General features: G+C 41.5%; 1 protein-coding gene across 1 annotated transcript in view; it reads left to right on the top strand.

Moving 5' to 3' along the window:
* The window catches only part of LOC116692606 (cadherin-4), a 259,858-nt gene that overhangs the window by 226,029 nt on the left and 19,291 nt on the right, over window positions 1-14,538 (top strand). The window contains exons 9-11 of the mRNA XM_032521044.1: window positions 2,702-2,839; window positions 8,411-8,596; window positions 11,591-11,847. Coding sequence (XP_032376935.1) covers window positions 2,702-2,839; window positions 8,411-8,596; window positions 11,591-11,847 — 581 coding nt within the window. The remainder of the gene's footprint in view (window positions 1-2,701; window positions 2,840-8,410; window positions 8,597-11,590; window positions 11,848-14,538) is intronic.

Raw genomic sequence — 14,538 nt, forward strand, 5'->3', positions numbered from 1 at the left:
CATCGCCAGCTGTATGTGTGTGATTGAATGGGTGAATGCGAGGCTAAAGTGCTGTCCATTAAGAAAGAAAAGCGCTATATAAGTGCAGTCCATTTACCATTTATTTCAGCAAAGGAACAATAAGTCGAGCTCAGCAGCATTGTTTCCCTTGACCTGGGATGTGCCATGTTTGTTGATATATCCGCCAGCTCTGCCTGTATATATTTGATATTAACTGATCACAATGAGGCAGAGAATTGAGAGAACAAGCATGTTTTTTGTTTAATACTGAGTTTAAATGCAAAGGTCCACGGTCACATGACACATCCAGATAACGTATCCACATTGCATTGTGTAAATGGGGGGGAGAGAAGTCTGCTTCTCTAACCTTTAACCATCACAAATACATGCATGCCTAACCCCAACACGGAAACTAATCGGTGCACGGTGCACATCCTGACACAAGTGTCTTTGGAATTTCAAGACTGACGCAGTTGTAAATTTTTCCGTCCGGTGCACACATCGTTTGAATAGCAAATGCACCTGCGCGCATCTTTGCGCCCATGGGCGGGCTAGTCATACAGGAAGGTGTGTTCAGGTGAATTCTTGGCATAATGCTATCTTGAGGCAGCGAGAAGTGATCGCGCTATTGACCAACAAAAATCTGGTCTAAAGTCAATAACGCAGCACACACATATGCAAAATATTGCATCTGAAATATGTGACGGTGCAAATCCGCCAACATACTAGCAATGCACCAAGGTACAAATGCGTCTGGCTTTTAAAGGGAATGGCAATGACACACTGATTGGTTTATTGCTTGGTACGGCCAACACACACCTATAAATTAATGAAGACACCCAGTACAACCCTTTTAACCAAGCTTCTGGCACACAGACCCTTTTTCCGCCTTCAAACTAGCAAAAGTGGATTTGGACATGCCCTAAACACACCTGCACTAGGCGCTTCACGCCGTGCGCTTAGATTGTTTAAAAAGGGTCCCAATTCTTAGCAATCAAACAGCCTTTTGAAGAAGTGAGGACCAGCCAAGATGTCTTCCCTTTCCAAAATTGCCTTCACCCTCAAGGTCTAAATCTTAAGTTGGTCCACACAAAACACAAAGACAGATGTAAAAGAGCACAATTTCACGTATACACACAATATGTGCACAGACAAGTACATGGATCTATCTCTTAACATTGTGTTGTCTCATAATTGTGCGTACATTTTATGAATGCATTAATGAGTGCACACTTAAACACTGTTTATGTAGCATACAAAATACATGCTTCTGTTTTTCTGCAACTTTTCTTAAAAAGCAGATAAGAAGTCTCAACCTTTGCAGGAAAAGAATTGCAGCTTATGTTCATAAACTTAACAGAAAGATGCTACATAGCACACTGTGGTGCGTCCATGGTCCACTTTTAGTCAGTCCTTTGGCCCTTGGAACTTTGAAAGTTTCTACATCTCCCTTCCCTTCTTGGGCTGGGGTGTTGGAGGTATTAGGTGCTACAAAAAAACAACAACACAAGTATCTATTTTTGGTAGTCCTCCCTTGAGCCTTGGCTGCATCCCCCGCTGTCTCTTATCCTCTCCTCTGTTCTTCACTTTTGAAATGTTTTCTTCCTCTCCTCTATAAACTCCCACAATGATTCTCTTTTAAAGGTTTCCACTGGTCTGCAGTGGACTTTTAACAGCTTGTTGACAGTAACAGACCTCAGTCCTCTAGAGGAGGCTGGGTATGCTGCAGTGTTGTTGCAATGCTGAGAGGTTCAGGGAAGCTCTACATAATTACTCCCTTGTCTAATTAGTGAGAGTGTTGTGTACATGCTGTACACTGGCTGATGGAACAGCCAGGAAAGCACTGCCTCTGAACAATATATGGAGAAAGAGGCGTGTTGTGTGTGTGTGTGTGTGTGTGTGTGTGTGTGTGTGTGTGTGTGTGTGTGTTTGTGTCTTTGTGTGTACATACAGGTGTTAATGAGAGTGTGTACACAAGGTTGGAGTTCAGCATCTCATCTAGCATCAAGATGAGAGGAACTGAGGAGCTGTCTAATCCTCCTGATGTGGCGTCCTGGCCTAATTGGGATATTTACTCGGTAATTAGCAGGTGAGAGAGACACTGGGAATGTAATTGGGAATCTCACTGACGGGACACATTACCCAGACTGTCGGCTCCCGGGCTCCATCCTTCCTGCAGCCCATTAACTGCACCGTGGGACAGAAGAAGAGACAGAGGATGCTGGCAAAGAGAGGGAGTGAAGTACAAAAAAAAACAAATGAGAGAAACATATTTCAGCTTCCAATGAAGTGACACAGTCATTTCAAAAGAGGAAATGGCATTTCTAATTCCCTCATTTTATTGCTCCATAGATAGTCTATTAATCTTTTAGTTGGATCATTGTCTTCACATATGTCCATCTTTGGCACTGAACTTTTTTGATGACACACCCATGGGGAGGCTTCACAGTGCAGCCTTCAGAGTGTGTGAAGTCTGGAAACGTTCTGCTGAGGAGGTTTCAACTCAGTCGAATAAAAGACTTCAACCTTGTGATTCTGTGTTTCAAATAGACCATGGACAGCTCCTATAGAAGAGAACACAAGCTCAGCTTTTTCTTTCATCTGGGTGCCAACTCCATGGCTTTTGCTGTAGACTGGAGGAACAGAAAGCTTTTTGCAGATAAATAACTGCACAATCTATTTTTTTTCTGATTTCTTACAGGAAGTGTCCCAGTATACAATCATCGTGCAGGCCACGGACATGGAGGGCAACCTGAACTTTGGGCTTTCCAACACAGCCACGGCCATAATCACTGTCACCGACATCAACGACAACCCTCCCATGCTGACAGCCAAAACTGTGAGTTGCTACAAATAAGAGGGTTGGGGAAGGGGTTACAATTTGGAGGTGGACAGGCTTCTGGGTTCAAAGAAGAGGGTGGAAATGATAAGTACGTTGGAGTAAAAGAAATAGAAAAGGCTAGACAGTGACAGACATTAAAGAAGAGAGGGAAGAAGGAAGATATGGAAGAGAGAATGAAAAGGGAAGGAGGGATGGAATAAGGAAAGGAGGAAGGAATGACTACAACACTGATATGTCCTCACAAATGGGTAAGGACAGTGAAGGAGGGTCATGAAGTGCAAAGGATACTTACTTTGTAAAGGATGCACACACACACACACACACACACACACACACACACACACACACACATACATACAGTACAGGCCAAAAGTTTGGACACACCTTCTCATTCAATGTGTTTCCTTTATTTTCACGACTATTTACATTGTAGATTATCACTGAAGGCATCGCATATGGAATTATGTACTTAACAAAAAAGTATGAAATAACTGAAAACATATCTTATATTCTAGTTTCTTCAAAGTAGCCACCCTGTGCTTTTTTGATAGTGCTGCAAACCCTTGGTGTTCTCTCAATGAGCTTCATGAGGTAGTCACCTGAAATGGTTTTCACTTCCCAGATGTCAGGGATAATTAGTGGAATTTCTTGCCTTATTAATGGAGTTGGGACCATCACTTGAGTTGTGCAGAAGTCAGTGTGTCCTATTGGACAACTGTTAGAATTCATATTATGACAAGAACCAATCAGCTAAAGTAAAGAGAAACGAGTGGCCATTGTTACTTTAAGAAATCACGGTCAGTCAGACTAGAGAATTGCGAAAACTTTGAATGTGTCCCCAAGTTATTACTTATAACTTATGCACTTAGGCACCTATGAAACCATTGTATATCCTGCACTTACTGCTATTGCACTTCTGGTTAGACCCAAACTGCATTTTGTTGCCTTGTACCTGTACATGTGTAATGACAATAAAGTTGAATCTAATCTAATCTAAAGTGCAGTTGCAAAAACCATCAAATGCTACAACAAAACTGGCTCACATGAGGACCGCCCAGGAAAGGAAGACCAAGAGTCACCTCTGCTGCTGAGGATAAATTCATCTGAGTCACCAGCCTCAGAAATTTTAAGTTAACAGCAGCTCAGATTAGAGACCAGGTAAATACCACACAGAGTTCTAGCAGCAGACACATCTTTAGAACAACTGTTAAGAGGAGACTGCGCGAATCAGGCCTTCATGGTCAAATAGCAGCTAGGAAACCACTGCTAAGGACAGGCAACAAGCAGAAGAGATTAGTTTGGGCTAAGAAATACAAGGAATGGACATTAGACCAGTGGAAATCTGTGCTTTGGTCTGATGAGTCCAAATTTCTGATCTTTGGTTCCAACCGCTGTGTCTTTGTGCGACGCAGAAAAGGTGACCGGATGGATTCTACATGTCTGGTTCCCACCGTGAAGCATGGGGGAGGAGGTGTACAAACACACACAAGGAAAAAAGAAGTTAATATTATTTTGTACATGACTTTGATCAGCAAGAAAACTAAAGCCAGCAAATCGGTAGTTGTTGTTGTAATAGTGATATTTAAAATGATGAATACATTATAGAAGGACTACATTATTACATTATTGAAGAGGATTATTGAGAACGAGGTAAAAATTAAAAGTCCAAAGTATGCAGGTGGAACGGCTGAGGTGGCCGCGGTATTTCTCACTGGCTGCTGGAAAATATTACTGAGCCATTATTTGCATGGTTTTAAATTAAATTCACAGAGTTACAGTTGTATTTTGATGTGGAAGAAACATGTATTTGTTTAGAGGTAAAGATGGTCATAAGTGGAGTTGGCATGTCTCCATGCCAGTTGCATGTTATGATGAAAATTCTTTTGAGGTGTCAGTTTTTCTTCAGGTGTCAGAATTATTCAGTATGTGTACTCTACCATCAGCAGTGATGAGAGCACAGGCCTGTTGGGTAGATAAGGTGCTTAGCTCTGCAAATGCAGGGAAAGCAGCTGAGGCGGTATCAGCACTACAGTAAAGACTCGGCTCTTTGAGGTGGTAGCAAAAGAGTTAGCATTAGCATTTGCCCTGGGGGGTATTAGGACCCTTATGATGATGAGTTAGCGCTGGCAGTAAGCATGTGTCAGCCATAGACATCATCAGAGAGCTGCTACATCACACACAGCAGGACATGTACAGAGAGGGGGCGGAAGGAAGAAAAAAGATACACGAAGGAGATGTGAACAAAAAGAGAACAAAGAGGGAGGAGGAGTTGATGAGTGGACCACCATGTAAAGTCCAAGACGAAAAAATGGAAAAGGTGATGAGAGAATGATGGGGAGAGTAGAAGAAATGAAGGATTATTTGGTCACAGGAGCTATTTTCTACAGCGGCAGTGATAAAGCATAGATGTGCCCTGTTGTAAATCAAAGGCCTTTCCTGACTCGGCATCCTCCTCTGATTTAGGATTCTCTATGCCGGCGTATTGATGATAGTGGCCAGTAATAAATTGATATTCTCTAACTGTATTCCACCATGTTTAAGTGCATTTCCATCATCGCCACAGAGGGAAGTTAATACTATAGTGGGTATTGATGACAAACTTTAGTGGAGGTTTTGGAGCTACAGTGAGCAGAAGACTTTTACCCACTCCCTTCATAAATCAACAATTTTAGTGGTGGGATAACATAAAAGCTATTTAGTTGAGAATACAGGCCATTATGCAAATATTTAGTATTTGCAATAAACCCCATAGATCTTTCAACGTGTCCCAGAAATATAAAGTTTTGGGGAATCTGTCTTTAATGTTGATGATTAAAATTTCATCCAGCTATCAGAGGCTGCCCTATTTTTCAAGGCAGCAGAGGGTGGTGCATGTGTACAGTTGTGAAGGCTTAGGGTGATTAGTCGATGTTGTGTACATCCTTTGCATTATGTCTGTGTTGCGGATGGATGAGATAAAATAAAAAAAATGTATCCCTTGTTTGTTTCCACATGCAGTAATGCAACGTTGATTGTATCTCACATGGAACAGGGTTTTCTGTAGTCATGTGTAGAGAGACCTGCACCCATGGCCTACTTCCTTTACCAGCCTCACAAAGTTACTATGATGAAGTTCCCTGTCACTTCTCCTCTCACCTCTCTTTGCCTCCTTTAGTCTTTTCCCACTGCCAAAATAGTGACAGAAAGGTGAGAGTGTTGGCAAGAGGTGTTTTGTCAAGTGCTGGGAGAAAGCCAACTGCACTCTGTGCCAATCATAATCAAATTGTTTACACCTTCTTTCCTTTAGTCCAGCAGTTGGGGGGGACAAGATGCGGTATCTTAGAAAAAAAAATGTGATCAAAGAAAATCTCTGCTGAAAGACACCACATATGGAAGAAAACAAAATTCACTTTAAATTGTCATTTGAAAGTTAAAGTTTAAGTTGGTAAAATTGTGTCATATTTGCTAAAACTGTTACTATATCCTGACAGTAACAAATGAGACAGATAATCTGTGAGAAAAAAAACATTTTGCAATTGATCAGAATACAGCATTGAAAATCTGCTAACAAATAAGGAAAACATCAGATAGAACAAAACAATGTAATTCTGCTAAATAAAACACATAACATTCATTATTAATGTCACTTGTTTTCATTTGTATATCCGAATATACTACACTTTCAGTACTAGTATCATGGTATCAGAATTTTGGATAGTCATCATGGAAACATAAATTGGTCCAATTGGTGACAACAAGTTTTTTTCATAGGGGTTACCTACTGAACATTTAACTCTTTAATGCAATCTAAATACTCAGATACGCAGATACATGCTATTTTGTCCTTAAATGCTTACATCCACTGCAATCCACAACCTTATTTGCTTTATTTTTGTATGTTGAACAATTGAACAGTTCTGAATCTGAATCAGATCAAATATTCAAAAGTTTAGATTTCAAGGATGTTCTGAACACTACACCATTGCATTTTGAACGCACAGATGATTTAATTTCAGTGACTGGAGGGTATTTACTGCTAAATTCTATAGGACTCATAATTGACTTCCTGTGCCTCCTGAAGTTGGTATTTACACATCTTGTAAATTTTACCATTACATGCAGTGAACTGTCTAAAAATTAATTAGCCCAAGTGATTGTACTGATGATATACCTTTATGTGTAGCAAATTAAAAAACTGCCATGTAAGATTTTCAATGGGAAAAATAAACAACACTTCTATTACTCAAGCTCTGGATGCCTCAAGTAACCCTATCCACCCTATAAAGGGCTAATGAGCGAAGACATCTTAAACTGGGGTATTGATAATAAGAGTTGTGGTGGACTTATCAAAGTCTCCCATCAAGTCTGGTTAACCCTTGTCCTTACTTGTTACTGTGCTGCTGCTGCTGCTGTGAAAGAAGATGCTCAAGGGCCCTTAGGAGCTCAAAAGCCATCTCTGAAGTTTTATTTTATTGAATTGGCATCAGGGAGTCCCTGAACCAAACCACAGTAATAAACCGCTTAAGCACACACATACACACACTTAGTCTGACACAAACGTACGACAGCCTGCCTACTTATCCAATGCAGGCAGTGCATCAGGACCACCCGGACTTGTCTGTTGTCTTAAGAATGTCATTGAGTCTCTGAACAGCTCTCCAGACGCAGCCCCCTAATCTGCCCGCTGCTGTCGGCTGTTTGCTGGGTGATGCGAGGGTTGCCAGGCAGGGTATTATGGTCTGTTTGAGTGTTTGGTCTGGGGCTTTGCTCTTTGATATCCTACACTCACATAAGCGGCTCAGTGGCTCTTCCACGCCTGTTACCCATGGTGACACGGTATCCGTATGATGCTACATGCCTGTTGCCTCCAGATGAGGTGAAGACACGTCAACATGCTCACCTTCTGACTCCACGTCATTGGTTACAAGTTGATGGGTTGTCCGTGTAGGTGGGGCTGCGGTCGAATTGTGTTTTACAGTGTAGCGGTGCAGTCGTTGCTATTTGTCGGTTTGACTTTGTGGGCTTTATCCCCGGAGCCTGTACAGCTTTGATCAATCCCCACCATAACAGACATATGACAGACAGCGGCTCACTCCTCATCAGGCTTATCAGGACAATGCACATGTGTTTGTACAGCAAGGGGAAGACTAAAAGCCAGTCATATACACTCAAACAGCTGTTTTAACCCTCCCCACGGCTGTCTCCTTTCTGTTCCTCCATTATTTTCTCCTTTGTCACTCTGGCTTTCAAATGAAAAAAATATGTTTTCTTATTAAGGACGGGTGTTAGGAATGCAGAAAAAGCACTGGAACAACACCCCTGCGTCAGGTGCTTTCTGGTGTGAAACTGTGCTTTACTGCTTGTTTACTAATCAGCTGTGGTAAAAGCGAAATCATTAAACATACTCTACCTTAATACCAAAATGGAGGACTTGCTCTTTAAAGACAAAAATGGAAATGAGAGATAGGCACTTTTTGTTAGACATTGCCACATTCAAACGGCTCAGTGGATCCCAAAAGATCTCAGCTACAGTCCCAATAAAGATACACATAAGCAACAGATCACAAAGTAACGTTTTACTTTCTGCAGTTTTCCGGTGAGGTCCCAGAGAACCGAGTGGATCTTGTGGTGGCTAATCTGACGGTGATAGATGCTGACCAACCGCACTCGCCAAACTGGAACGCCATCTACAGGATCATCAGTGGAGACCCATCTGGGCACTTTACTATCCGCACTGACCCTGTCACTAACGATGGCATGGTCACCGTGGTGAAGGTAAGAGCACAAGCAATAATAATCGATTACAGGGTTAAAACGGGACATGATGGACATGTTGTTTTTCGCCTTTCATATGCCCCCTTATGTCCAAATGAGGGATTGGAGGCCGCTACGTCCTTTAGAAACAACTCATACACTCACACACAGACTTAAACACAATGGCCGGCCACTGTAGCAAATTAGGTATTGATTTCTCAATTACAAAGGCAACGTTTTTTACACACTCATAATGTTCTAGCTGCTGTGGCAAATGACAGCAACAAAACTATGTCTTGTAACAACCGGGTGTGTTCAACCTCTAAGACAGAGGTTGTCGAGAGGTTTTTAACCCATTTGCTGAAAAAAAGACAGGAAATAGACAACAGAATAAAACTCTGTATGATATTCAACTTAAATTCTATGTGTAAAGTAAGTAGATGTGTGTCTTGTTGAATGCCCTTTAGCATTTGTATTTCTTCATTCATTCATGAGTGGCTCAATATAAATGGGCTTATCATGTCGCATGTAGAAATAACTTATTTATTTGACCCTGAGGACCCAGGGGTATTCTCCTCATATATCTGACTCCTCCAAATTACATCTCATATCCTACAATAATGTTTATAAAATAGCAATAACATCACCCTGTAATTCCCACAGCACCCTAAGCAATGAGCATTGGCATTTTGCTTCTCTTCATTATCTCTAGATGACTGCCTTTTATAATCCCTTCCTCTCACTCCCTGGTGTAAAATTCAGCAGCCACGCGGGTAGCCATGAGCTTTTATAGACACCCATGGGAGGTTATCAGGAAATCATAAAATAAGAGACAGGACACCCCCTGGGAAGAAACGAGAAACAGACTGTCTCAACAAGTAAACAGAAGGGCTTTAGCTTGCTCCAGGAAAAGGGACCCGGAATGGTTAACATCAGACTCAATATATATAAAGTCAAGAAGCCATTAGAAGGCGCTACCTTGGCGTTCTTATTTTTACCAAGGCATCTGTCGCTGCTAGTACAGACACATCGGATCACGTTGACACCCAGATATGCGTCAATCTCCTGACCTGGGCTCCTCTGTAAACAAGGGCTGAGTTCTTAACCAGAACATGTCACACATTTATGCTGCTCTCTGGGGAGTTTATGAGACACATTCTCATTTTGCCGCACAGTAGTAGAGCCAGTAGACAAACAAGCATGCATGAAAATACACAAACAGAGCCGCTTGGTTTGAATGAGTCATTACAATATGTAAATCACAGCTTATGATAAATAGGAAAGGTTTTACAGGGGAAGTGAAAAGGAAGAGAGAAGTGAGGCGAGGATAGATTCCTAAGGATTGGGAGGTGCAGACTCAGAGAATATGAGGGGGTGGGAAGTTAGAGTCCGGCAGTACAAATTAAGTAAGAGGGAAAGAGAGGAACGAGTGAAGCGATACAGAGGAGATGTAAGATGTGATGGCTCATGGGCAAAAGATGGAAGCCGTCTTGTTGACCTCTTAACCCTCTGGCTTTCCTCAGGGTGTGTGTCTGAGTGTGTATGCGTGCTTTAGCTAGCCTACAGCTATAGTCTTGACCCCCCCTGTGCTTTGAATACCACTGGCTGTTTGTCAAAGAGCCTTGATCGTATTTTGTCTGTAAATAGGTTTCCAGTGCACCAATGGAGTCACACACCAATACACACCTATGTGCTTGCATTTACATAGATACTTACTGTTTCTATGTGCATACTGCAAACACATACAAACTGTAATACAACCTAACACACACAAACACACACTCTAGCGCCCTTGTCGACCATGGTGCCTGATTAAGACCGGAGCTGTGCTGCCACACTGTCCACTGATAACACTCCGGCGATGCAACATACAGATGTGCTCAAAATCATTAACATCACCATCAAACACCACAGACACTAGCCTTCGGCAGTAATCATCTCCCGCCTATTTAGAAATGTGCCAGCAGGACCTACCAACACTGTATTTGTTCTCTTTTTTATGTCCCTGCTTGTTGTTCTTGTCATTTGAACCTGACCGTGTAGTCTTCATTAGGAGAGCACGGAACTGTCACTCTGGTTTAGGCTCAGCTGGTAAAAACCCCTGTAGAGTATATACACACACACACACTCAAAATGCAGAGCCATGACAGCACCCTATGAATAGTATAAGCCCTGCTGCTTCTGCTCTGTGTGTATGTGTGTGTGTTTAGAGAGAATATGGGTCCAATTCATCAGGGGAACACTAGACACGGCATCTGTTCATTTATTATGTCCTTTATCATCAACAAGGTTCAATGCATATTCCCCAGCCACAAAAGAGAAATGTTGACAGGAGTTTTCACACTATATTCAGAGTAGTATATGCTTCAGTACTAGACATTGTTTGCTCATAAAAAGTAATGATAGTAATCACTGACCGTAAAATAAGGAAAGGCTCTATTTTTTACCTGTAAATCAACAATTAAGACTGTAGCTTCAAGTACAGAATATTTATTTTGACATAAAGATTAATCTATTTTATCCCATTGAAAATGTAAGATAAAATTGTTTACACACAGGAGGGCATGATAAATACAGTACAGAACAGTGATAAATCAATAAATACTCACACAAGAAATACCATTTAAAGATATTAAGTTTAAATGTCCAATTTCTGTTCAGACTGTGTCACAAATGTGTTTTTTCATTCTGTGATATTTTGTGAGGCTTCAAGATGGGGTTGTACTGGATTGTATTAAAAGGTGCTCATGTCTACTTACTGTATAATTACAGAATTTGCTGATTTTCACCATTGTGGGATTCTTGTAACAAAATATGTGAAACTGACCAAGTGAAATTCTAACAAAGAAGCACAAATGTACATATCGTAGTGTTAAAATATACCTTGAAAAGGTACTGGTAAAACATTGCTATATACAGCTGAAATCCAGCATTGGTTGTTAACAAAAAAACAAATCTTGAATTCCATTTAAATTTCTCTTCTCACACAATGTCCTTCTTCCTTCGTTACTCCAGCCAGTAGACTTTGAGATGAACCGTGCCTTCATGCTGACGGTGGTGGTGTCCAACCAGGCCCACCTAGCCAGTGGCATCCAGTCCTCTCCTCAGTCCACAGCTGGGGTCACCATATCTGTCCAGGACGTCAACGAACCCCCTTACTTCCCCACAAACCCAAAACACATCCGCTTTGAGGAGGGCGTCCCTGCTAGCACCAGCCTGACCACCTTCTCAGCCTCCGATCCCGACCGACTACAGATGCAGCAGACAATCAGGTACTGAGTTACTACAATTAATCTGGAATCTTAATTGGGCTAAATCTGACATTCTAATAGCATGCAATTAGTTTAAATTCATTCTAGTGCAAAATAATTTAGATCCTATTACTTAAGTTCTTTTACATATGAAAGGTCTCTAGGCCCAGAAAAATAATGCCTAATTGTCTGGCTAGCTGAATTGTAAGTAAAAGCCTGGCAGAAATCCCTCCACATGCATTTACAGCATGCTAAAAAAAGAGTCTTGGATAGGATCCATGTCAGTAGTTATGGGTCAAAGTTCAATAAGGGGACTATATTTTGACATCACCCATCTCTCAAAGTCTTACTGTGCAACGTTTATGAGACACTGGAGAACTCTTAGTAAGGAGGGTAAGGTTAATAGGGGGCAGTAGCCTCTGGGGTAATCAGAAGACGTGCATTCTGTAGATTTCATGAGCACATACATGCAGGTGCACACACACAAGCTGAGAGAGAAAGAGAACAGAATGGAGGGAGGGGCAGAGAATAAAAAGAACAGCTGGCTCGAGCCAAAATGCCTGACGAAGCATTATGTCCACCTGCAGTGCTCTTTCTGTGTGCTAAGCCTCCCCGGATTTTAAATGTAAACCAACCTTTGAATGACCAGAAGGCCTTTTGTCAGTCCTGCTGTCAACTTGACAGTAGCAGTGACTGCATTATGGCCTTTCAGATTTAGAGGTAATCTATTAACTACACTTTGCTATGTATTGATGTTCCAAAGAGAAAGCTTCAGATTAGGTGTGTTTCCACTAATGGACACATGAAGAATGTCCTTATAGATTACAGTGAGTGTACTGGTGTAATTTATAACCCGACACGGTATAGTGCTGCAATTGAGTTGATAACAAGCAGTGGCATTAGTACCACCTCCTTCCAACCCCTTACACTCTCCCATTACACTCTCTTTCTCTGGGGAAAAGATCTAAACAAATTTCCCAGCTAATTTCCCAGCAAATGAGAGTAAATTGGGTGTACATTATAATTTAGGAAGACACCAAAAGTCACCAGCTGGTCGGTTTCTCTCTCTCTTACTTACTCTCTCTCTCTCTCTCTCTCTCTCTCTCTCTCTCTCTCTCTCTCTCTCTCTCTCTTTCTCTCTCTCTCTCTCTCTCTCTTCACTTTGACCTTTTTTGTTTCTTCCCTGTTTTTTCAAGACCCCTGCAAGACTGCAGTACTTTACTTCTTGGAAACAAGTTAGCCTATTAAAAGCACGCTGTAGTCTGTCACGGTCTCCTTAACCCAAACACACACCAAATCTCCTTCCTCTGCTCTGACCACGCGAGGAAGCAGGACTGTAGACATGGCAAATCCACCACCTCCTTCATTAGGATCCATCTGGATAGGATCACTATCAATCCCCCTGCTTTACACCAGTCCTATAAAAGGTATCTACTCTAGAGTTATGCAAAGGCACTAATCACAGCTGTTCCCTCCGTCTCTGGAATTCTCATTATTCTGAAGAAAAAGAAATTCAGAGGCTCAGTCTTGCCAATCAGCTAAAGCCCTGTACAGTGTTCGCATCACCTTGTTACAATTTAATTTTCAAACTTGTATTACACAGAACTGATCTCATTGTGCATATCTCAAAACCTCATCAATCAAATAGTTAGCTGACATCTGTTTGCATAGGGGGGACATTTAGATATGACACCACAGTTTGTGTTATGTGTAATTTATGGCTTATGTCTTTGCATATGACAAAGAACTGTATGTCTTTGTAAATGGGTGGTGGTGAGACAAGGAGAAGATTTAGAAGGAGCCGTAAAAGTGGAAAGTAAGGTGAAAAAAGACCTTATGGATTGTGGAGGGAGGCGGAAAGAAGCTGAAGATGGTGAACTGACACCAGGTCAAGGTTTGAATTTGAGAGGTGCTTATCAAAGGAGGGACAGACTGACAGTGTCCTGTTGGGATTGGGGAGGACGCAATGTGAACAGGAGCAGAAGCATCATGCATCACCTGTCAGACACCCGACCAGTAAGGTCAAGACATGGGACTGGAGACACTGGCATAAATGATTACCCAAACCTCCTTGGCTAAGCTTAAGACATGCATTTTTCATCCTCAGGGTCGGGGGTTTGAAAAATAAATGTCATACCCTTCCTTGCTGCTTGCTAAGATCACTGGCCTGCCAGATCTAATCACACATCCAGCTATACTCACACACCAACCAACTGAACCATATGAGAGAAACGTTCAGGTAGAGGAAAAGCATTTAAAATAAGCCATAGGAAAATATAATTACTTTCACACAAAATATGACATTCAAGCCAGATTATTTTTAATTCCAGAGTAAGCACTAGAGTAAACAAGGACTGTATACCTTTCTAAGAAAACAAAAAACTGGCAGAGGACTTCATTAAAAAGTTAGAGATGGGGACTGCCAATTGCCCACAATAATGTTGTTGACAGTTGGGATGTGTAAAGAAAAAGCACAATTTTTACAATCATCATTCTAATGGCCAGAGTAGCCCTATCGTTTACTGAGTGCTATCAGAAAAAGTGAAGTGAAAGAAAGTAAAAGCCAACTGCATGCTGACCTTAACTTTTCTGGAGTTTACCTTAAGAATAGAGCCAACAATGCAGTGGATTGTATATTCAGTGTGTCGGAAATTAGCTTGGCTGCAAAGACTGTTCATCCAGGTTTTTATGTGCTTCATATAAAGTTTATTA

This window comes from Etheostoma spectabile, chromosome 7 (assembly GCF_008692095.1).
Source record: "Etheostoma spectabile isolate EspeVRDwgs_2016 chromosome 7, UIUC_Espe_1.0, whole genome shotgun sequence".
Lineage (NCBI taxonomy): Eukaryota > Metazoa > Chordata > Actinopteri > Perciformes > Percidae > Etheostoma > Etheostoma spectabile.